Source organism: Clupea harengus, chromosome 14 (assembly GCF_900700415.2).
Source record: "Clupea harengus chromosome 14, Ch_v2.0.2, whole genome shotgun sequence".
Taxonomy (NCBI): Eukaryota; Metazoa; Chordata; class Actinopteri; order Clupeiformes; family Clupeidae; genus Clupea; species Clupea harengus.
The window spans coordinates 27,820,824-27,844,773 of NC_045165.1; the positions used below are offsets into that span (position 1 = coordinate 27,820,824).

General features: G+C 45.5%; 2 protein-coding genes across 9 annotated transcripts in view; one reads left to right on the top strand and one right to left on the bottom strand.

Annotated features, from left to right (window-relative positions):
- The window catches only part of ralgapa2 (Ral GTPase activating protein catalytic subunit alpha 2), a 127,851-nt gene that overhangs the window by 76,513 nt on the left and 27,388 nt on the right, over nucleotides 1-23,950 (top strand). For all 8 annotated transcript variants that reach the window (XM_031579785.2, XM_031579788.2, XM_031579789.2 and 5 more), the window contains 7 exons: nucleotides 4,037-4,220; nucleotides 5,793-6,624; nucleotides 7,588-7,659; nucleotides 8,920-9,043; nucleotides 9,218-9,373; nucleotides 15,373-15,531; nucleotides 22,813-22,940. In XM_031579785.2, coding sequence (XP_031435645.1) covers nucleotides 4,037-4,220; nucleotides 5,793-6,624; nucleotides 7,588-7,659; nucleotides 8,920-9,043; nucleotides 9,218-9,373; nucleotides 15,373-15,531; nucleotides 22,813-22,940 — 1,655 coding nt within the window. The remainder of the gene's footprint in view (nucleotides 1-4,036; nucleotides 4,221-5,792; nucleotides 6,625-7,587; nucleotides 7,660-8,919; nucleotides 9,044-9,217; nucleotides 9,374-15,372; nucleotides 15,532-22,812; nucleotides 22,941-23,950) is intronic.
- Nucleotides 428-2,876, bottom strand: LOC116223398 (myosin-10-like). The gene has a single exon (XM_031579793.2). It carries the CDS (start codon nucleotides 2,660-2,662, stop codon nucleotides 848-850), a length of 1,815 nt encoding a protein of 604 aa, XP_031435653.2. The 5' UTR covers nucleotides 2,663-2,876; the 3' UTR covers nucleotides 428-847.

The window sequence follows — 23,950 nt, forward strand, 5'->3', positions numbered from 1 at the left end:
GCGTGTATGTGTGCGTGTTTGTACATGTGTTTGTGTGCGTGTATGTGTGCATGTTTGTACATGTGTTTGTGTGCGTGTATGTGTGTGTGTTTGTACATGTGTATGTGTGCGTGTATGTACATGTGTATGTGTGCGTGTATGTGTGCATGTTTGTACATGTGTTTGTGTGCGTGTATGTGTGTGTGTTTGTACATGTGTTTGTGTGCGTGTATGTTGTCGCAGCCCAGCTCTCAGCAAGACGCAACAAGGGAATTATCCAAAAGCACGTTCTTTATTAACTGTTTAAAGTTACAACAAAGGTATTCAAACATAACAGAAAATGGGGTAAACCCTCCGGCTTGCACCCAGTGCAACCGGCACCTTCCCCTCTGTCTCTCTCTCTCTCGTCAGCCCTTCTTACTGACTGTTTTAAAGTCTTTGTCTGACTAGTTGGCACTGATCAGCAACTAGTCAGACAATCTACACCTGTGTGTCCAATTAGGGAATGGCCCGACCTGCCTAGTCCCCAGAACACCTCCCCAGGGTCCTAAAGCCTGCCCTGTATAGTCCTAGTAAGGGAAATCAGCCATGTTTAAACTAAGTGGGAGCCCAAGAGCAGCTTGGGCTACCACACACCCTCCCACTTAACTTCAGGTCCCTTCCTGGGGGTTAACAGGAAGGTTTTAATTAAAGTCTTTAAACCTAAAACACAAGTGTCACTCAAAAAACACATTCAGGGAAATACCACAATTTCAACATAAAATGTCCGTGTTTCCCTGACCGCAGGGTCTTCTTCCTTCTCAGCCAGCCTCAAACTTTTCCGCGTCGGTTCTCAGTTGGTCAGTCCATCTTGTTCTGGCTTTGGGGTCTACCCTTCCCCCTTCCGGTCATGGACTCTCTTCCTCTCTTTCTCCTTTTTAGCATTCAGTTTAGCATCAGGTTGTAGCATGGCGGCAATTTTGTGGTGTGGCAGCCAAGCCCCCAGGGATATGCCACATATCCCTCTCCCGCGACCTGACATCCACAGCAGGGTAGATGAGTCCAAAAAGGCTTCATGGCAGGACAGGACATCTGGGTCTCCACAGCGCCCTCCTGGTCTGAGAACGACAGAGAATTTACAAGGGTGGCAGTTAAGGAGCCGTCTACTTACCCTGCCGTATGTCTCTTTTTCCCTCTGTTTCTCCCGTTGTGTACTGGAAACCACATCAGTGTCTGCCCCGTCTTCTGTCCTCTCTCCAGTTGACAACTCTTGACTATTTAAGGCAAGCTGCCTATTCAAATGCGCTTTTGCTTCCAGCTTCCTCAGCTCCACATGCGTCACCTCAGGGAAGCAATCGCCCACCTCTGGCAGGGCGTAGAGTCGCTTAATCTTGAGCATGGCGTGTTCGGGCACATCTTTGCTATCCGTCTCCGCCTTCTTCAGGGTCCTCTCCTTCAGCACACTGACTTCCTCCTCCAGTGAGGTGATGCGCTCCTTCAATTTCTCGATCTGGCAGTCTCTCTGCTTCACCGTCTCACTCAGGTAGCTGTAGGGCTGCTGGGCCTGCTGGATAAGCTGATTGGCTGCCTCCAGCTCTTTGGACACTTTGCCAGTCTGGGTGTTCTGCTTTTCCAGGTCTCTCCGTAGGTGTGTGTTCTGTTTCTCCAGCTGCAGAACCCTCCTAGCAAGGTGAACACTCTGCTTGAGTCGCCGTTTGGCGGTGGTGGGCACATTAGCGCCGTAGCCGTAGGAGAAGAGCACCCTCTCAGCCTCCTCCTCGCTGGCCATCTCTGCAGCTTGCATGGTGACGTCGTCCAGCTCCTGCTCCAGCCTCTCGTAGGTCTCCGGTTTGACCTGCTGCTCGCTGACCTGAGCCTGGAGCTCCACCACACGCTTCTCTGATGACGACTGCAGCTCATAAAACTCCTTAGTAAGGACCTCGAGTTTCTTCTGGCGTTTCTCACACTCCATCTGACACAGGCTGAGGGAGCGGGCCGTCTCCTCCTGCACCATCTGAGCACGCTCAAACTCAAAGGTCTTCAGCTGGCTCGACAGCTCTGCCACACGACTGTCTGATCCCACCTGGAGCTGCCTCAGCTGGTCCAGCAGCTGGTCGTGTTTGGCCTGCATCTCCTTCTCAGCGTTCACAGCCCTCTCCTTCTTCTCTGTCTTGCTCTCCACGAGAGACTTCAGCTGACCTCTGTGGCTCTCAAGGTCATCTACCTCTTGGCTGTCGAAGTCATCTTCCCCAGACTCATCCTTAGCCTTGACATGATTTTCATGGACATCATTTTCAACCTCATCGATTTCATCGGCATTTCCATCGTCATAATCATCGACATCACCTTCATAATCGACATCATCAACGACATCAGGGTCATCTTCATCGATGAACTCACCCAGGAACACACGCTCATTGGTCCTGGCCATCTTCGGTAGAGCCTCCCAGACCTGGGCAGTCTTAGCCACCTCTCCATGCGGCTGGTAAACCTCTGCTTCAAGCTGCATGTCCTCTTTCATGGCAGTAAGCATAGCCTTTACCTCCTGTCCTTCCGCCCCCTGGGTCAGCTTCTCCTCGACCTCCTCTAGGTCTTCATCAGATGGGTTGGTCGATGTTCGTTTGCGGAGTTCTGCAACGGCTACCCGCAGCTCTTCCTGCGACTGCCTGACGGCGGCCATCAATTCCTCTAATCTTGGATCCATAGCTTATATATATATATATAATTAAGCTGGGTCACTCTGCCCACAGTCCCTCTCTTCGGCAACTTGGTTGGGTCACTCTGCCCGTAGTCCCCCTCTTCGGCGACTTAGCTGGGTCACTCTGCCCCTCTCTTCATTCAGCTGGGTCACTGTGCCCGCATTCTCCACCATATGTCGCAGCCCAGCTCTCAGCAAGACGCAACAAGGGAATTATCCAAAAGCACGTTCTTTATTAACTGTTTAAAGTTACAACAAAGGTATTCAAACATAACAGAAAATGGGGTAAACCCTCCGGCTTGCACCCAGTGCAACCGGCACCTTCCCCTCTGTCTCTCTCTCTCTCGTCAGCCCTTCTTACTGACTGTTTTAAAGTCTTTGTCTGACTAGTTGGCACTGATCAGCAACTAGTCAGACAATCTACACCTGTGTGTCCAATTAGGGAATGGCCCGACCTGCCTAGTCCCCAGAACACCTCCCCAGGGTCCTAAAGCCTGCCCTGTATAGTCCTAGTAAGGGAAATCAGCCATGTTTAAACTAAGTGGGAGCCCAAGAGCAGCTTGGGCTACCACAATGTGTGTGTGTTTGTACATGTGTTTGTGTGCGTGTTTGTACATGTGTTTGTGTGCGTGTATGTGTGCGTGTTTGTACATGTGTTTGTGTGCGTGTTTGTACATGTGTTTGTGTGTACGTGTTTGTACATGTGTTTGTGTGTGTGTGTGCGTGTTTGTGATTGTGTGCGTGTATGTGTGCGTGTTTGTACATGTGTATGTGTGCGTGTATGTGTGCATGTTTGTACATGTGTTTGTTAGTATGTGGTTTGGATGAGGGATAAAGTCTTAATCAAATGAAATAGATCCAACCAGTTCAGTGACTTCAATAAGCAATAATGGACTGTGTCTTATCTAACCCAGCTAGTGGAAGTGATACCATCTGTTGTGTGCATCAGTATACACATCCATCACATCTGAGATGGATTATGAGTCTATAAAGACTCAACTTCTGCCCCTATATGGCCACTCTCTTCCTTATTGTGGCCTGCTGTTGGCATGACTCAGTTGAACTGTATGGGTGAACACGCTTGCTAACATGTTATGCAATGTGGAGATTCATGTGTAAAATGGGTTGCTAGTTGACAGTTGACTGACTTGGCAGTGACTGAATCCATTCTCAGAAGAGCAGTCAAAGAAGCCTTGGGGATTGTGAACCCACTAACTCATCTTCCCCTCTCGCTGGGGGCGCTCTCTTCCTTTGAATGTTCCAACTTAGTTGTCCCAGAAAAATAGCCATTTTTATTACTAATAACTGATTACACTGAATGAATATCATCAATAGCTAGTTGCGTATTGAGTGACTGCGTTCCGTTTGTCTGTCTACCAGGTGCTTCATTGCTGTGTCTCGGGATCCAACCTCCACACCCAGCAGAGCCACTACCTCCTCAGCCTGGCTGATATCTCCACCGACTATGACCCCTTCCTCAGTCTGGGTCAAGTCAAGAGCACGGATCCCCCACCGGTGCACTCCAGTGCTGGAGACTTTGGCAGCTTGCTCACGGTGGCTGAAGGTAGGGAATCCAGAGCTGTACTTTAATGGCAGCTTTTGCTTAGCATGTTGCTGCTCACTGTAATTGTATGAAATGGGTGATTTGGTATACTATATGTTTTGTATAATAAGCTGTTGATGCACATGAAACACAGTTGGGTGCCATAACAAACCTTTTGCTGTTGTGTCCTCATTTATGAGATCCTTGCTGTACTTGCATTCATCTGAAATGCAACATATGCTAATGTGTGTGTGCGCTGGGTGCTGTGTTCAGGCTTTGTGCACATATTTCCCCATCCAAAGTCCCTACGAAACACTGCTTGATACATGGGAGTTGAGTTACCCGCTTCCTAATTTGCCAGTGTACCATTAAAAGCACACAAAAAACAACCACAGAAAAAAACACTATTTCAAATGGAATGGAATCTTTGAAATGGTGTGCATTAGTTGTCTCTTTCCACTCAGACAACCCATTAATGCCAATTATCAAAAAAACATATTTAAAAAAAGTGGCCTTATTTGACCTTGTCAATCCATTACATGACATCATTATGATCTGGCCTGGTCTTTAAAGTTCCCTACTCTGTTGCCATGTGCACATATTTGATGGTCTCATTCTTCAGGAGGGTTTATTTTTTGGATTGTAGAAACTTTGCTTTTGGTACAGTCATAAGGCCGTATGGCAGGCTGCACTTTGTCATTTTTTTTTTTTTTTTTTTAAATACAGCAGACATTTCCATTGCCCATCCTGAGCCTCATGAACAATGGAACAGCTTTAAAAGCAGTATGCCTTTACCATGACACATATTGATGAACTCACTTCAAAGGACCTCCAAACATTGCTAATGCAACCCAGCCATCCCTCTCAAGGCCCCCTTCTCTCTTCTTTGATGAGCATGATGGCATTGATAGCACTGTCAAAATGTGAGCTTTACTCTTTCCCTTTTTTTTTCCTGTCCTATCTTAATATGATGGGAATAATAATGGTATCCCTTTCACTTGGAGCAGTCGTGAGCATTTACATAACTCTAATTCAGTAAGTGCTGCTGATCTCCATTCATGGCCGCCGCAGAGATGCAACACTTATTAGTCCCTGGATCCTTTGGATAGTTTGCTCCCATTGTAGGGCCATGAATGGGCTTTTCAAATGTGCCTCGTGTGATTAGATGTTACCCATTAAGAGTCTGTGGGCTTCAGCATGGCGTGAAATGGAAAAAAAAATGAGTTATAATGATGGAGTAAGAGCTCACGTGTGGACATCTGAAAGAGCGTAAGAACCAGACAAACATGGCTATGTAGGGGAAGGCTGATGAGAGGGGGCGTTCAGGGTGTTGATGAGTGTGGAGTGATGTGCTGCTCCGTAGCCATGGATCATTAGACCTCATCCCTTCGTACATCTCTCTCATGCATATCCTACATTGTATTGAAAATATATATATACATACACACACAAATATATATATATATTTATATAGTCAGGATCAGTCATCCATTCAGAATCTTGCTGTCATGTTCGAATGAAAAGAGTTTTTTGTGCATGTGTTTGAGTGTTAGGGCTGAGCTGAATCTTCTCCCTGTTTCCTGCCCATTTTAGAGAAGAAGAGGCGGAACATGGAACTGATACCACTGACTGCCCGAATGATCATGACGCACCTTGTGAACCACTTGGGCCACCATCCACTCAGTGGTGGCCCTGCACTTTTACACAGCCTCATCAATGAAAACCACGACAACCCCTACGTGGAGTCTTCTGAACTGTCCTCCGACGTTTTCAAGAGCCCGAACCTGCAGCTCTTTGTTTTCAATGACAGTACGTTGGTGTCATACCTCCAGATTCCCTCGGAGAGCTCAGGCACAGTGCCTGGCGTTAACAGTCAGCCCAGGGACAACTCTGCACCCTCCTCTGAAGTCCGCGTCATTGTGCGTGACATTTCGGGAAAATACTCTTGGGATGGTGGCGTCCTCTACCGGACGTTTGAGGGACGACACATCCCACATGTTGGTGGAGATGATCCTGCCGACCACGTCAACCTCTCGCCGCTTTCTACAAAACAGACCTCTCAAGGGGAACCTTCCCCTTGGATGTCTGAGATTGAGGATGAGGAGGATGAAGGCGTGGACGTGTTGGACCAGCTTCTGGAGGAGCTGGGCCACAGCAGCCCTGAGTGTCTACCCCAGCCTCGTCTGAAGCTCACTCAGCCCGCACCCTCGCCCCTGGGCATGAATCTGGAACAAGAGGCTTCCATCATGGAGGCTATCCAGCGACAGGCTTTACAGGAGGAAGAGGAATTGGCTAGAAGAAAATGCGGAGACCCCAGCATCAGGGCTGCTCGTCAGAAGGAGCCCACGTACCAGGAGCCCAAAGCTCCCTTTTATTTCTGCAGACTGCTACTGAATGACCTGGGCATGAACTCATGGGACCGCAGGTACAGATAAATCATTCTCTGAAATGAAGGACTAAAAAGAATTTGGTTCCTGCCAGAAGTTTAAACTTTATCCATTAGCTCTCACATAAATGTTACAAGTCGTTGAGGACATCATCATATGTCCATTGCAGAATGAAAATGTATTGATATATATGATAATCAAATAATGTTCAACTCTTGTTGTTATGATATGATTGTGAATGAAGGTTAAGGAAATATGAATTACAATCTGACAAAAAGATTGTATGTCTGTGTGTTCACATTGAAAAATAGATAAAATGTTATCTTATGGTGCCCAAATGACATTTCTGATCTAGAGAGGATACAGTGGTATTAATTGGGTTTCACTGCCTGCTGCTTTCCACATCAGTGGTTGTTTGTCCCCCGTCGGCACAAGTTCCTCCTTGTTCACGCCATTCTTGTGTGATTTGGGTTGAGCCGTATCGACCGTTTTCCTCACCTCTTGTTGAGATCTCTCATTTCAGAGAGGCTTGGCAGGGCCCGACTGCTAATCTGGTCTCGGCAGGACCTGAGTGTCCCACTGGTTTCACTCAGGTCCTGTTTGGCATGTTTTCCCGCTCCTCTAATGAGAGGTGCACACCCTTTGAAGGAGGTGGGAGACCACCTGTCAACTGGTGCCAGCGTCTTGTTTCAGCGGACAGCTACCACTGTTAAAGTAATTGTTCGCTCTCAAAGTAGACAGCTGGAATTCAGTAACCTCCAAAACCTGTCAAGAGGGGCCTGGTTTTGATCTTTTTGTTTACTTATTTGGTCTCTATGGAGATGCGTTACCTGACCAAAATCAGTTGGATTTGGTCAGGTCCATGTTATAGTGTATCTGTGTGAAATGACAAAGGCAATATGCAGGGATTCAGTGTACAGTCAGCTGTAAGGAGCTGGAGTGTAGAGATATTCTTTTTTTACAAATGTGTACTGAGTTCTGTTCCCCTTTCCTTTTCACAGGAAAAGCTTTCATCTCCTGAAGAAGAACTCCAAGCTCTTAAGGGAACTTAAGAATTTGGATTCAAGGCAATGGTAAGTTTTCCTCCCTACACTTCAGTAAAATTGACCAGGTTTTAAGAGGTTTTCAAGTGCCTATGCAATTTCTTCAAAAATGTCTTCCATACCCCACTATGGATTGCATTTAGTGTCTCTCTGCCATTAACTGTGACTGGGTGTCCTATACTACAGCTAGCTCAAGCATCAGGACTGCACTCTGTGACTTCTTCAAATCTGACTACACAGCACAGTTAGCAATCGCTCTTGTTTGGGCCATCAGGGAACAGGTGGTCACCTGTTGTGTAAATTGCTGTTTGTTCTTTGAAATGGGTTTGAGGAATGTGTCTGTTGTTCCTTTGTCTTTATGTCACAAAGGCATTACTTTATAAAACTAAAGTCTGTTGTACAGTGACCATTTGAATTTGTCAGTTGCGCTTTTGAAATGATTTTTAAGAAACAGCATAGAAAAAAAGCCTGGAATGAATAAAACAGAGTAAACCTATGAAATGCAACGTTCACGCTGTGCAAACACTAGCCCTAATGCCAGATGTGACCATGAACGCTAAAGCCTTAAATAGCACTATTTAAGCGAGCGTGTCTTAAAACCTGCTCTTTGACCACTCTAGGGTACACACACACACATACACCCCCCCCCCTACACACACACACCCACACACACACACACACACACACACACACACACACACACACACACACACACACAAGCACTTTCCCCCATCACCCCACCCCTACTCCTCCGCATTGGTAATCCTGCCCATCGCCGTCTGATCACAGCCACACTCCTCTTCGGTACACAGCGATCAATAGGCACTCCAAACGGCTAATTACCAGGGCTTACTTAAGAATGCCCGCAGGATTGGGTCACAACAACCCCCCCCCCCCACCTCAGCCCCCAAGACCCACATGCCAACTCTGCACGTAGCAACCGCTGTCAGGACATGCCAAACACCTCGGCACCACAACTAGATGCTGCCGTGGCAACGGGCATGATGCTGGCTGGCGGATGGACTTTGCACGCATCGTTCCTCTGCTCCTTTGCGGGTCGCAAGAGGGATGCTCTCACATGCCAAGATCACTCACGTTCCACTCACTTGTGACAGAGGCCCATTAGCTGGATCTGCCAGGAATGTTCAGTTGGGGTTAGCTGTGGCAGCTTGATGTTTTCTTTCTTTTTTGCGACGCTGTAATACGTCAGTATAGACTGCATGGAACACTAGACGTAGGTCGGCTGTGTATAGGGAAGGACTGACATGGGTGACGTGTTTGTGCTTTCAGTCGAGAGACGCACAAGATTGCCGTCTTCTACATTGGTGAAGGACAGGAAGACAAGTGCTCGATCCTGTCCAACGCTGAAGGCAGTCAAGCCTACGAGGACTTTGTGTCCGGACTGGGATGGGAGGTACTGAATTCAGTCATTTTTGAGAGAATACACACACACATACTCGCACAACAGTGTAACCATCCATAACATCCACTAATGCTTTGTACTGTGCCTCTGTGGCATGAGATGGATTGGCATCTCCGGGCTTGCTTGTGTCTTTGAGATGATGCTGATTGTTTGGGTGTGCCGCAGGTGGACCTGGCCACGCACTGTGGCTTCATGGGGGGCCTGCAGAGGAATGGCAGCACGGGCCACACGGCCCCCTACTATGCCACATCCAACGTGGAGGTCATCTTCCACGTCTCCACCCGCATGCCGTCTGACAACGAGGACTCGCTCACCAAAAAGGTGATTTTCTGTTCTATCCCAGTCCCATCCACCCCGACCTCTCTGTCTGCCTTTCTTTCTTTCTCTCTCTCTGTCTATTGCCATCTCTCCCTCTCCCTCTGTCTGCTCTGAAGCCTCTCCATCTCTTCCCCATTCATATCTCCACTGACTTCCTCATCTTAACTGTTTTGTGCCATAAGAAAGCATGAACATGAAGGTAGGTGTCTCGAGCCTCAGCTCACCAAAACGCTTGCATTGCCTTGCCATGGCGTATTAGAGCTAGCAGGCATGCTAATAAATGGGGGAGAGCGGCATAGCGCTGAAGGCTGAAGGAGCGTTTCTCTGGATGGCTGTGTCTCTGCGGTCATGTGGCGGATTAGGAGGCGTGCTCGCTTCCTTGCTGACTAAATGGCAGAGGAGCCGAAGCGAGCAGTGGGCATGTGCCATTGCAGTAATGGCCCTAATTTACGAAGGCAGGACGAGGGGTGAGGAGGGGGCCGCGAGCACTGTGACCGGGCCGCGAATTTGCCCATTAACTCTCCCTGCCAGGGCAGAGGGGCCAGCACCGTGCCGGCGGGGAGCCATCGACGCCAGGAACGGAGACGAGCGGAGAGGAGGTTCACCCGCTGAGACGTGAGGCGCCAGGGCCAGTCCTGCCAATCCTGCCAATCCTATCATACAGCAACCTGCTGGGAGGGACAGGGGGGACACACAGACAGACAGACACACACACAGACACACACACAGACACACACACAGACACACACACAGACACACACACAGACACACACACAGACAGACACACAGACACACACACAGACACACACACAGACAGAGCAATGGAGAAAGGAAGGAAATTCATCTGGATGTGTCCTCCTCACCCCCTCTAAATATGACTACCCACCTCCCTCCCCCTCTCTCTCTCCCTCTCTCTCTCTCTCTCTCTCTCTCTCTCTCTCTGTGCTGTCTCACAAATATGTGCCCATCCTGTCTTCTCTACTGTCTACCTCGTTTCACACTCTATTCTTCTATGTTCTGTCCTTTTTTTTTTCTCTTTATCTAGATGTTTTTCTCTTCTCCCTCCCCACCTCTCTCTCTCCCTCCCCACCTCTCTCTCTCTCTTTCTCTTTCTCTTTCTCTCTCTTTCTCTTTCTCTTTCTCTCTCTTTCTCTCTCTCTCTGCGTGGTAGCCATGGATATTACTTAGGCAAGATTTGATTTAGTCCAGCTCATCTGAGGCGCTGAAGGGGCCCAGCCTGTGTGTGTGCCGTGGGCCCAGCTGCTCTCATTTGGGGGAGAGAGAGAGACCCCTGGAATTGCTATGCCGCCTCTAAGCCCCCTTCTCCCCCCGCCCCTCTGACTCTTTCTCTTCTGTTCTCTCAATCCCAACCCCGCCGTCACTTTGCCTCCAGTCATTGTGGGGCAGGGGGTTTGGGCAGAATGGGGAGGAGTTATCAGCCAGAGCCAGAGCCAGAGCCAGAGCCTGGCAGGAAGTTTCTCCTTCAATTTACAAATGCAACTTTCAGCCTTCCCCACCTCCTGCCTCAGGGCATGTGGAGACGGGCGAAGAACAGAGCCCTTTGTGTGTGTGTGTGTGTGTGTGTGTGTGTGTGTGTGTGTGTGTGTGTGTGTGTGTGTGTGTGTGTGTGTGTGTGTGTGTGTGTGTGTGTGTGTGTGTGTGTGTGTGTGTGTGTGTGTGGTGTGTGTAAAGTATTGTCTCCTTCTATTTCTCTCTCTCTCTCCTTCTCTCTCTCCCTCTCTTTCTATCTCTCCCTCTCTCCCTCTCTCTCTCTCTCTCTCTCTCTCTCTCTCTCTCTCTCTATCTCTCCCGCTCTCCCCCCCTCAACCAGATTGCCTGACAGAGTTATGAAAGGCCTTCAGCAAAATGAGACTCAGAACTGGACAGGAAAGAAAGAACAGAGGGTTGGGGGTTGAAAGAGAGGAGGGAGAAAGTGCTGGATTCCTGAATGGCCCTGAGAGCTGGAGGGCCACAGAGGGCCACAGAGGGCCAGAGAGGGCCACAGAGGAGCAGAGCAGCTGGTGTGGACGCTAATGCAGTTACAGGCAACAAGAGGGGGTCAGGGAGCAGTCCACACACACACACACACACACGTGCAACACACACACCCCTCTAGGCACTAGTGTCATCACCCTTAACCTAACAATGTCAGTCTGTCACAGAGAAAGGAGCTGTTTTTACAAGACAGCACTTCTAGGGATGGGTTCTGGGGTGTTCTTCTGAGTGTGTGTGTGTGTGTGTGTGTGTGTGTGTGTGTGTGTGTGTGTGTGTGTGTGTGTGTGTGTGTGTGTGTGTGTGTGTGTGTGTGTGTCCTTCGGAGAGAGAAAAAGGGAATGAGAGCAAGGATGACCTGGTGAAAGGGTTAACACGAGGCTAATGTGACCAAGGCCATTCATTCTCCTGCCTTTGGCCAATGCCACACACACTTAAGTGCATTATACCTAAGTGTGTGTGTGTGTGTGTGTGCGCGCGTGTGTGTCTTTGTCAGTAAATTACTGAATACATCAGGCAGTATTACAAGAGAATCTGCCCAAGAAACAAAGCCCAATCCACACATTGCTTTTTGTGTTGGGCCACAATGCAGTTGTTCTCATATAGGCCCTGTTAAACACTGCTAATTGATATTAGCTGGGAAATCATGTGCATAAGCTTGTTAGTCCTGCCACGGCTCCTCTGTCTCCCTTTAGTAACCATTGACACCAGCAGCCCTCACAGAGGATCGCCTCCAACAGGTTCCAGCGGCTTGTTGCGGGTTTGTTAAGGCTAGCCTATTAGCATAATTAAGGGCTTGTGAGAGAATGCGCTAATTGCATTTTTTGGTGAATGGGGGCGGGGGGAGGGAGGTTGGAAAGGGCATGCTTCAGCTAATGGCTCATTAAGCTGCTGCGTGTTGGCAGATGTTTTGTCACCTCGTTTAGGAGAAGCTCCCCCCCCGTCTGCCGAAGTGCTTGCCTGCAGTGTCCCTTCACTACAGAGCCAGTCTTAGGGAGAAGGTTAGCCATCTAAGAGAGGTCTTGAGCTAAAACAGAAGCATAACAAGGACACAAAAACAAACACACCCAAAGGAGAGAAAAAAATCATTAAACCCTCATTTCCTGCTGTTTTTTTTATTTCATTATGTTCTCCTTTTTAAAATAAAACCTGGACCTTGCAGCAATTTGTTGCCTGGCTGGGAAAGTCAATTGGACCAAATGATTGACTTCTGGATACCCAACGTGGAGTTTTCATTTGTTGTTTTTGTAATCTGCTGAAACTCATTTTTTCGCTGAGAATGGAAAATGCTATAAATGGCTCCCAGACTAAGAATCATTATGCATTCATACATACATACGTGTGTGATTGACAGGGCCAGATTAACAATGGGGCGGAGGGGGGCTTTAGGCCCAGGGCCCGCTGGCGAGCAGGTTGACAGAAGAAGTAGGCCTACATTGGTTTGGTGTAAATATGTACGCTACAGATGTCTGGGGACTGGACTTGTCTCAGTTTTTCTCATACTTGGTGTTGGGAAAAGTGTATGCAATAGCCTACCATGACATAAGCACAAATTAAAAAAAAAATCTGCAATGCCAGGTAGCAACCAAACTACATGCATGTCAGAATCGAAAATTCTCTCAGACTTGAAATCAAATGGCTGAAGAATTAGCTGCCCGTACTGTTCGACTATCTAATGTGTTCTTTTCCGATAAATACAAATACAGAGATGTCAAAACATTGTAGGCAAAGCCTTCTGTCATTCTGACAGAAATGCAATGTTGGCAATCTAGTATTAGTATGTAATATTTCTTTATTAACAAAAAGGAAATCGGGTTGGCATACAGAGAAATCTGTCTGCAGTGCGAGTTTCTTTAGAGCAGGGGTTCTCAAACTTTATGGGGCCAGGGACCCCTCAAAGGGCAGAACATTTTCCGAGGACCCCCTCATAATCGCATCCCAAATTAAACCATATAGGCTTATAGCTATTTATAATGTTATATGCTTTTGAACTCTTTTACTCTAAAATCATATAGTACTAATATCACAAGAGTTTTAGATAGTCATTTTTATTACATTTGGCATTACTTGACAGTATGTAGGATAGATTTTTAAATTATATTTTTGTAAAATGTGCTGAGAAGCTACTTAATGTTCATAGTTTGTCCAGTCCAGTTTATTTACCCGGTCTTGAACGATGGCAACCTTTGGAAGCCAGATATCTGCTGTTGGTTTATGGTTGATGTGATGGGCACTTGTCTGTATTAGGGTTGTCACTTAACAAATGGCATTCATATTAGTATTAGCCTCCAGCAAGATTTTAATGAAAACTACATGGTGACATCATAGAATTGATTATACACGTATAGCGTTTTCTTTCTAGAGTTTATTTTGACAATGAACTGGGCTACGTTCTTGCAGCCAAATTGAAAGCTATCAACGTCTTTAACGAGAATACATGCAATAGGGCCATCCGATATGCCTTCGGCTAACCTATCTTTTAAAAAGGGCCTTCTGCAACAATAAACACGACCCGTACTGATGGAAGATTAAATACACAGGGATTAAAGTATTCCGGCACCGTGCCGGATTTCCGGCGTGCGGCGTTTGGCTGCGAAACAAATTATTTTATATATAAAAAAAAAAACACGTCTCGATATCATCACCATCACTTTCGAGTTTATGAGTTCGTCTGCCAATGAAATGAAAGCAGCACAACTCTCCCGCTCTCAAAATAACATTATTAGCCAATCAGAAGTAGATTGAGGCGGGTCTTGGGAAAATGTGCTTCAAACGCCGACTTTTCTCTATCGCTCTGCCTAGCGTAGATGCCCGAGTAGAGACATCACACCAAAAGAGAGTAAGATGGAAAGTAAGTTCATGAAAATAAATGGCGTTGGGCATGGATACAAGAGATGGGAAGGGAAGGACAGTAAGCCTTTTGGTAGCTGGTGTAAGAAGTTAAGAGAAGCAGGTGCTTGCTTCTGCACTTTGTGCTGGAGAAAGCTAATATATGCAACTAGCTCTCCAACACACAACGCCTTTACCGGGAGCAACATCCTCAGCTGATGTACCGGCATCAATAACTGACCGTGTGTGTGACGTGTGTAAACTGTCAATATCCAATCAGCATGCCGCTATTTTAAAACACGGCATAACACCAGAGTTTAAAAGAGGTATTTCGGAAAAGCAAAAAAAAACGGCATGTTTTCCTTAAATGTCGACGAAGCCACCAACAAGTACATGGACAAAGTCCTGTTTTGTATTTATTTCCCAACATTAAAGTTACCAGTTGTTGTAACATTTTAATGTTTTGTTTGTTATTTGTTTTATTGATATATTTTCTAATAACAAAGTAATTATGGAAATGTTGCAATATAAAACTACATTATTATCTACAGTTCACTGTTGCACTTTAACAGTTTAAAAAGTAAATCGCTGTCCTTTTTCATATATCCTCAATGAAATGGTTGCAAATCAAATCTTCTTCTTCCACTGACATACCCTTATAACATGTCACCTTGTGATTGTAGGTCACCTTGTGACCTTTCTTGGGATTGCAGTTTCAAAAGTCCCACCGTAATCTGCAATCATTCATTTCTAAATGTTTTTTTTTTTTTTTTTTTTTCCGACCCTGCAAATGTGTCCATGCCACGGGACACGACCCCAGTTTGAGAACCACTGCTTTAGAGGAGGCACAAAGTCAGATAGTTTTAATACCAGTAACTTGAACATCTTAAAAGCACCATTGTAACTAGGCTATGCAGACTTGCAACACACCTTGAAGACCACACTGAAGTGTGCATTATGTGCAAAAGCGTGACCATGGCTATTACAGCATGTAATGTTTTGGGGCACCGTCAACCAGAGGAACATTCGGTTTCAACACCTAGCCTCTTTTTCTCAGTGAACATGTGCTTCGGTAGTTATTTACTGAAGATTTTTCCAATAGAAATTAGAAAAAAAAAATGTGTTGTTGTTTTTAGCTGTTTTGTATCCAGTTTGATTTGTTGCCATCTTTCTTCTCACAGCTTCGTCACCTGGGAAACGACGAGGTCCACATCGTGTGGTCCGAGCACACCAGGGACTACAGGCGCGGGATCATCCCCACCGACTTTGGAGATGTGCTCATCGTCATCTACCCCATGAAGAACCACATGTTCTTCATCCAGCTCATAAAGAAGCCGCAGGTAGGTCTAGGGCTGGGCTGGGCTCAATATATATTCAAACAAGATATAGGATGAAACGGTTTATATCAATATAGTCTGATATAGTCTTTGCATTAGACAATATATGGTGTATGTAATGTGTATAGTTCTCTTTACAAACCTACTCAAAGTGCCTATTGTTTCTGTTTGTTTCACACCATAATGAAACCGGAAGTGCTGGTCAACATAGCGGACATTACTTGCCCTTAACAGTTTATGCTTGCACATGCGTGACTCACGTCTACATTTGACTCACATCGGCAACGACAAGCTGAAGTAGCCAGCATCAAAGATCAGAGTGACGTAATTCATGTTTATGGGCGCAAAAGCGTGATAGTTCCGGTCTCATAAGTGAGAGTGTCGGAGTATGACGTAAACTTTAATACACAACAAGAGAAGATGAACATCATTTTGTGTGTTGTATTTCTGTCTATGATTTTGTACCATACCAATGAATCACTCTTTTGGATATTGAATTCCTAATTTATAGGTAATTTGTCATGTGTGCTAACATGAGCTAATTAGCTACCGGCTAAAGACTATATTAGTTTGATTTGTGTTGTTGCAAGTTAACTTGATGAGTTTCAAATGGCATTTTAACTAACACCAGTTTTGTGAGCTAGCTAGTTATCATTTGACTGAAACAACAATTCTGCATTGAAAAGTTGCCTTAGCTAGTTTACCTAGCTAGCAAACAGTGAACATGCAAGTGGTAACATGTTTGAATTCTCTCGCTCCGCCTCTCTACTAGCATAACGTCGGCCATTCAAACTAATGGGGGTTGTTCCCTACGTCCTCACTCTGTACTTGGAATACATCTGTGGTTTAAGCTGCCAGCGATGGCAAATCTATATTTCACTGTGACTGCCACTGCCAGTATGTTTTGCATGAGTGTAAAGAGTTGTAAACGGTATTCAAGACTTATATTTATACACCTAAAGACCCTTGACAACAAGGCAAGTAGACCGTAAATATATGTATCTACATAACTGTTTTTTACATCAAGGTGACACTTGGTACGATCCGTGTCAGTGGTGGCTTAATAGTCCACACCCCCAGGTGTTCAAGTGTATCTTGTAGGTCTAGTTGTAGGTCTTGTAGGTCTAGTTGTAGGTCTTGTAGGTCTAGTGGTTAGCATTGCTGCCTTCCAAGCAGTTAACCCGGGTTCAATTCCCATCATGCCCAATTTGAATTACTTGATTATGATCATTAACTAGCTATGTCAAGATTCCGCGGTGTTAACAACTAGTTTAAAGTGACAGAGGAATGACTTTGTGTAAAAACAATGCAAGGCCGTACCACAGCTAAGGATGTATTTGGGCAACAGTGTGACGCAATTGAGCATGCTGGTCTGTCATGGAAGTCGCTCCGAAGAATAACAACAGATGGTGCACCATCAATGATCAGCATATCAGTAAACTATTAATTTTAGATCACTATACCGGTAGATGGAAAGATGCAGTATTTTGACAGACAAATGAAATTATACACTTGAAATATATTTATTATAAATAAAAAAAAATTATAAAATAAAATAATTCTGATTTCTGCTGAAACTTTATTCAGTTTTCTGCTTTGTTTTATTTGTTTGCAGCCTTGTTACCAACTATACAAAAGTGGTGCAGTACAGCATTTGCTTTGAAATGTGCATGTATGAAGGAAAAATATAGATGTAGTTGTCGATGAAGACATTATCCCACTATTACTGCTGTATACAGTGTCCTCCATAATTATTGGCAACCTTTAGTAAAAATGAGCAAAACAAGATGCGAAAAACATTCTTTATTGTTTATCCTCATGATCTTTCATTCAAAAATATTCACAAAAATATTATCTTTAATTAAAGTAACATAATTGAAAGAAACATTACATTCTTATCATGGAACAAATATTTTTCTCAATTGTGCCACAATTATTTGCACCCCTTCATTTAGTGTTTTGTGCAGCCTCCCTTTGCCAAGATAACAGCTCTGAGTCTTTTCCTATAATGCGTGATGAGGTTGGTGAACACGGCACGGGATCTGAGACCATTTCTACATACAGTATCTCTCCAGATCCTTCAGATTCTGAGGTCGACGCTTGTAGACTCTCCTCTTCAGCTCATCCCACAGATTTTCTATGGGGTTTGGTCGGGGGACTGTGACGGCCATGGCAAAACCTTTATTCTGCGGTCGGTGAACCATTTTTTTGTAGATTTTGAGGTGTGCTTCGGATCATTGTCCTGATGGAAGGTCCAACCACGGCCCATTTTAAGATTCCTGGCAGGGGCTGTTAGGTTTTCATTTAATATCTGCTGGTATTTGATGGAGTCCATGATACCATGTATCCTAACAAGATGTCCAGGGCCTTTGGAAGAAAAACAGCCCCACAACATCAAAGATCCGCAACCATACTTCACAGTGGGTATGAGGTGCTTTTTTGTATGGCTATCTTTCTGTCTATGCCAAATCCACCTTTGATGTTTGTTGCCAAAAAGCTCTATTTTGGTCTCATCTGACCATATAACCCAGTCATTGAAAGTCCCAGTAAAATTAGGCAAACTGTAGGCGCTTTAGTTTGTTGTTGATTGACAGCAGAGGCTTTTTTCTGGCAACCCTCCCAAACAACTTGTGGTGATGTACGTGGCGTCTTATGGGAGTTTTGGAGACTTTCTGACCCCAAGACTCAACTAACCTCTGCAATTCTCCAGCTGTGATCCTTCGAGATTATTTTGCCAGTCGAACCATCCTCCTCACGGTGCGTGGGGTCAATGTTCACACACGTCCTCTTCCAGACTGATTCTTAACATCTCCTGTCGCTTTAAACTTCTTAATTATTTCCATGATAGTGGAAATGGGTATTTTCAACTATTTGGAGATTTTCTTTTGTCCATTTCCTGATTTGTGCAGCTCAACAACTTTTCGTCGCACATTTTCAGTGTGTTCTTGGGTCTTTCCCATAGTGATGAATGACTAAGGGAATTTGGCTTGTGTCACCTCATATTTATAGCCAATGAAACAAGAAGTCATGGTTGACCACTTAAGAGTTCCTAATCAAACAGTTGAACTTAAAAATTTAAAACATGACTGGAAATATACTTCAGTTAGATTTTAATTATAAGATTTTCTAGGGGTGGCAATAATTATGGCACACATGTTTTGGAGAAAAATTATAATTTAATGTAAAAAAAAAACTTTTCTTTCAATAATTTTACTTTAATGAAAATGTAAGATTTTTGTGGATAGACCAAGAGGATAAACAGCAAAGACATTTTTTCATAGCCTGTTTTGCTCATATTCACTAAGGGTGCCAATAATTCTGGAGGGCACTGTATGTAAGTCATGGGCTATCAATGAGACAAAGTGATCCAAAAATGCAACCATAACAAACACCTTTATCCAAAGAGCATCTTGCCTTGCCCAGGATTTGAAACTCAGGTCAGCTACTTGTTATTCAGCAACACTAACCATTGTACCACTGATCACGCATGGTAAATTTGCCACTCTACAAAGTGGTATCTACAGTATTGTGATAGGCAAGCCAACAGATAAAAAAAATCTGGCCCCCCACTGTTCAGACTTGACGATCATCGGGCCCCAGGTAATTTGAGTTTGAGAGCCCTGGCTTACCCTGACAAAGCCACGTCATGACGGGGTTATTGAGCCCTGTGAGGTGCCCTGGAGGGAGTGCTGGCAGACGGAGGTGCTCGCACCCAGCAGTGCCCTGTTGCCCCCGCGCCAACTTAGCGCTGCACTAGAATCCACCACAGTGGGGGAAGCAACCGTTCTTTTCATCCTTTGCACTGACAAACACCATGTTCCCTAATGCTACAGGCATGGGAACAAACCATACTGAAAGAAATCTACTGAAAATTCATCCGCGACAGCAGTTGATATAGTATTTGCACTGAAAAACCTTTCTGGACACTCAAACTATTGGTACAGGATTGTGTAGCAGGTGTCAGCGGTGATACCTCTCTAACATGGTTCGTCAGCTAACTTCAGTCAGGAGCTGCCTGCATGTCTCACATGTGTTCTAAATGAGCATAGCCTACTTCTCAAAAAGACAGAAGACAGTCACCCTACCTGCTAGGATATCTTTAGGATGGTGAAATAAATCTGGGGTTGCGTCTAAGACACTTGCAGTGGTGTTTATTGTGCAATTTGAGTGGTTCAGTGCTAGGATCATATCTGCGGACAAAACATAAAACAATCTGGTGACTGCTGTGCTGTCCTGGTCTTTGCCGTACTGCAAGCTTTGTTGTTAATGTTTGGTTAATAAAGGATTATGTGTTTGATGGCAGATTTGTATCACACAGGGTTATGATTCCATAGTGTTTAAAAGGTATGCTATATCACTTGTCTGTGCTCTCTTGTGGGCGTATGCACAGGCTGGGCTTGCTCCTTCAGCAGATATATGTAGGGTATACTTCCCCAAGAACAGTGATGTTAATCATATTATGCATATAATGTAAATGCCTAAAATTTTACATTTTTATTGTTTAAAAAAATAAATAATGTGAAATCAAAACCTGCATTTTTCATGCAGTTCGATCATATTTTGCAAAACAATGTCTCTACAATAGTCAATAAATGTCATATCATTAGAAATATCTGATTCTCATCTTTCTATTCAACATTTACTTATAATTGTCGATTCCTAACTAAGTCTTAGATATTCTTAATTCATTTAAGTATTTAAAAATGCCCAGGCATCAGCAGCAGTGTTCTAGAACTGGTCTATAGAGTTAAGCAGGAGAGGAAGACCTGTGCTGGAGTACAATTTCAATCAGTGTGTTATTGGTCTTGAACACAACTGAAGGAGCATTCTCAAAGACAGCTGGAGCTTGCAGCTGTATATTTTCAAACAGGGAAAGAAGCCCTGTCTTTGCATTCGATTGAGATCCCAGCCCAGTTTTAATAGAAGTGCTTGTGACATCTCACATGTGGCTTTGACTCACAACTGAGCCTTTAGCCCACTTCGTAGTAAACACAGAGATGTGTATCGCCATTCAGCCTAAAAATACCAAGACATGTTTTTTGGGTCTGTGTCGCCCAGCTGTAGGTAGGTTGTCTGCCTCACCTCACCCCAGCACACAGCTCCCTTCATCAGGCAGATAGGGAGACAGTCCCTAAGTCCGTGGCTGAAGGGGGGGGGGGGGGGGTGCTTCAGTGGAGGAGCGGTGTGTCTGCGTCCTGTCTGTGATGTCGTCTGAGTCGTCCCGGCCTAATGGCCCTTCCTTTGGTCTGGGTCCATTACGCAGCGGTGCAGTGCTGGCATCACCGTTGTCTGTGTCGGGCCGTCTCGCTTTCATCTGCGCCACTCTCCTCTCCGCTCCACTCCGCCGCTGGCTCTGTTTGACTGCTAGCGGGTCAAGAGCACCTGGCGCTGTCTGGAGTGGCGGAGGTAATTTCAGGCCACGTGCCTTCTGTCAGGAGAGGATGGAAGTTGATGACTCCATGCGACTTGCCAATGTGCCCATTTTATTTTCGAATGTCAACACAGGACACAACACATTTATCTTGCCCTGGACTTTTGCATGGATGAATATACAGTGATCTCTGTAGCAGCTTTCAAGAATGAAATGGATTTTGTAGCCCTTCCTACATGCAGGGACATCTGTTTGTTCTTAGGTATGCAAGGGACATGAGTCAGACAACTGTTCTTCACTGTGTGCCGAGTAAGCCTTTGGAGGACGGCTGAGGAGCTTTCACACAGTTTCCAGTGAAACAGGAAGGCTTGGCCTCAGCAACGGTTGCTTGTTTTCTAAATGCGGTCATCAGAATCTTAAGCACAATCTGATCCCTTAATGATCCTTCTCCTGCATTCATGCACCTCAGCCTGTATTCTTCTGTGTTGTGGCGATGTTTCACACAGAGAAAACATGTGACATCATTGAGCAGAAGTTGTTTCATTGATGTGTCATAGAGCCACCTCCTTCATCTACAGACATTTGCCCTAAGACAAATCCAGAGATTTGATGCTGGCCTTAGACCAGTATTGGCCCTGTCAGACACCACCCTGCAGGTTACAGCCTGACCTGGGGCCAGTCCTCCGGAGGTCTCGTCAGCAGCACTAATGGGAGGAATTCCCCCTGCTCAGTCCCCGGCCGCTATCGGCTCCTTAACACAAATAGCTTCCATCTGATCTGTTCAATAAATGTCAGCCCAGAGAACGGAAGTCTGTTGGGCCGTATCGACAGTAATTACTTTGCCCTTGTTTGTCCTGTCACACACATTGATCTCTGGAGTGTGTGTGTGTGTGTGTGTGTGTGTGTGTGTGTGTGTGTGTGAGATGCTTGCTTTAATGCTTGTGTGCACAGCTGGAGGGTAGGTAGCTCCTGTCATTGAGCACAACAACAATGTGCCGTCAATATTTAAAGGTGATTTGTGAATTATTGATGAGTACATACTGTTGGACATGGGTAACTGTCCATGTTTAAAGGTGATGTCATTCAGGCATACGAAGTCATGATGGTCCTGCCTCACTCTAACCCAAGGTTCTCTCTAATGATGGTCCAGCCTCACTCTAACCCAAGGTTCTCTCTAATGATGGTCCAGCCTCACTCTAACCCAAGGTTCTCTCTAATGATGGTCCAGCCTCACTCTAACTGTAGGTTCTCTCTCTCTAATGATGGTCCAGCCTCACTCTAACTGTAGGTTCTCTCTAATGATGGTCCAGCCTCACTCTAACCCAAGGTTCTCTCTAATGATGGTCCAGCCTCACTCTAACCCAAGGTTCTCTCTCTCTAATGATGGTCCAGCCTCACTCTAACCCAAGGTGTTCTCTCTCTCTAATGATGGTCCAGCCTCACTCTAACCCAAGGTTCTCTCTCTCTAATGATGGTCCAGCCTCACTCTAACCCAAGGTTCTCTCTCTCTAATGATGGTCCAGCCTCACTCTAACCCAAGGTTCTCTCTCTCTAATGATGGTCCAGCCTCACTCTAACCCAAGGTTCTCTCTCTCTAATGATGGTCCAGCCTCACTCTAACCCAAGGTTCTCTCTCTCTAATGATGGTCCAGCCTCACTCTAACCCAAGGTTCTCTCTCTCTAATGATGGTCCAGCCTCACTCTAACCCAAGGTTCTCTCTCTCTAATGATGGTCCAGCCTCACTCTAACCCAAGGTTCTCTCTATCTAATGATGGTCCAGCCTCACTCTAACCCAAGGTTCTCTCTCTCTCTAATGATGGTCCAGCCTCACTCTAACCCAAGGTTCTCTCTCTCTCTAATGATGGTCCAGCCTCACTCTAACCCAAGGTTCTCTCTCTGTTCTCGTCCACAGGTTCCGTTCTTTGGGCCTCTGTTTGATGGTGCCATCGTCACGGGAACGCTGCTGCCCAGTCTGGTGCGTGCCACGTGCATCAATGCCAGCCGAGCGGTGAAATCCCGTCTCACTCTCTACCAGAGCTTGTATCCTCTCAGACATAACCTGACCTGACCTGGTAGGCCACAAGGAGCCAACAATCCAATGTCCACCCTTGCACACCTGAAATTGCTTTGTGTTTCATTTTGTGCTTGTATATGTGTGCTTGTGTGCTCTGTTGTTGAATTTGTTCATGAAATATGTTTATGCAGTCATTAGTCAATTATTCACATCAAATTAAAAGAACATCAGAAAACTAAAAGGCCACTGGGAGAATGCAGACCTCCACCAAGGCCTCCTCTATGATATGCAAATCCACAGCTGCAATCACCATAAATGTCTGGACATATTAGACACTATTAGAGTTATACGGCTGATTTTGAAAATGTAATGGCTTCTTCCTTGGCCCCTGCTTCACCCCTCCAGAAGGTTTAATTAAATCGTCCTGCTAGTTTTTTTTTTTTTGCGTAATCTTGCTGGTAATGGTAATGAAAACTTTACTTGTAACAGCTGTTAAGAGATAGCTGTCCGTGAAGAGATAGCTGTCTGTTAAGAGCTAGCCTGGACACTGGGTCTGTGGATGCTGCTCCTTCAGAGAATGTGCTTGGGTGGTTCACATGCTAGCACTGGATGTGTTTCTATGTGTTATTCCTCTTTTTTTAAGTTTAGCATTTCTCACCACTAGGGCACCTTTAATGATGTATAGCATTTTGTACCCTCACACTATATGTGTGTGTGTGTGTGTGTGTGTGAGTGTGAGTGTGAGTGTGAGTGTGTGTGTGTGTGAGTGTGGTTTCTTCCCCCGGGGCAAATGTAGATCATTTATGTAACAGATGTCTACCAGAGTCTCTTCCCATGTGTCCCATGTGTGTGGAGTAGGCTGACACTGACCCTGCCATATCTGATGTTCTTAGGCCAATGTCAGAGCAGCCTTCCCACAGGCTTCTAGTGGCAGATTCCACACTTGAGTTATCAACAGGCACTTCCTCCAGGGAACCTCTCTTGTCACCGCTACCTATAGGGCAAGACAACTTTCATTTTCTGGCTGTCTGAGTTT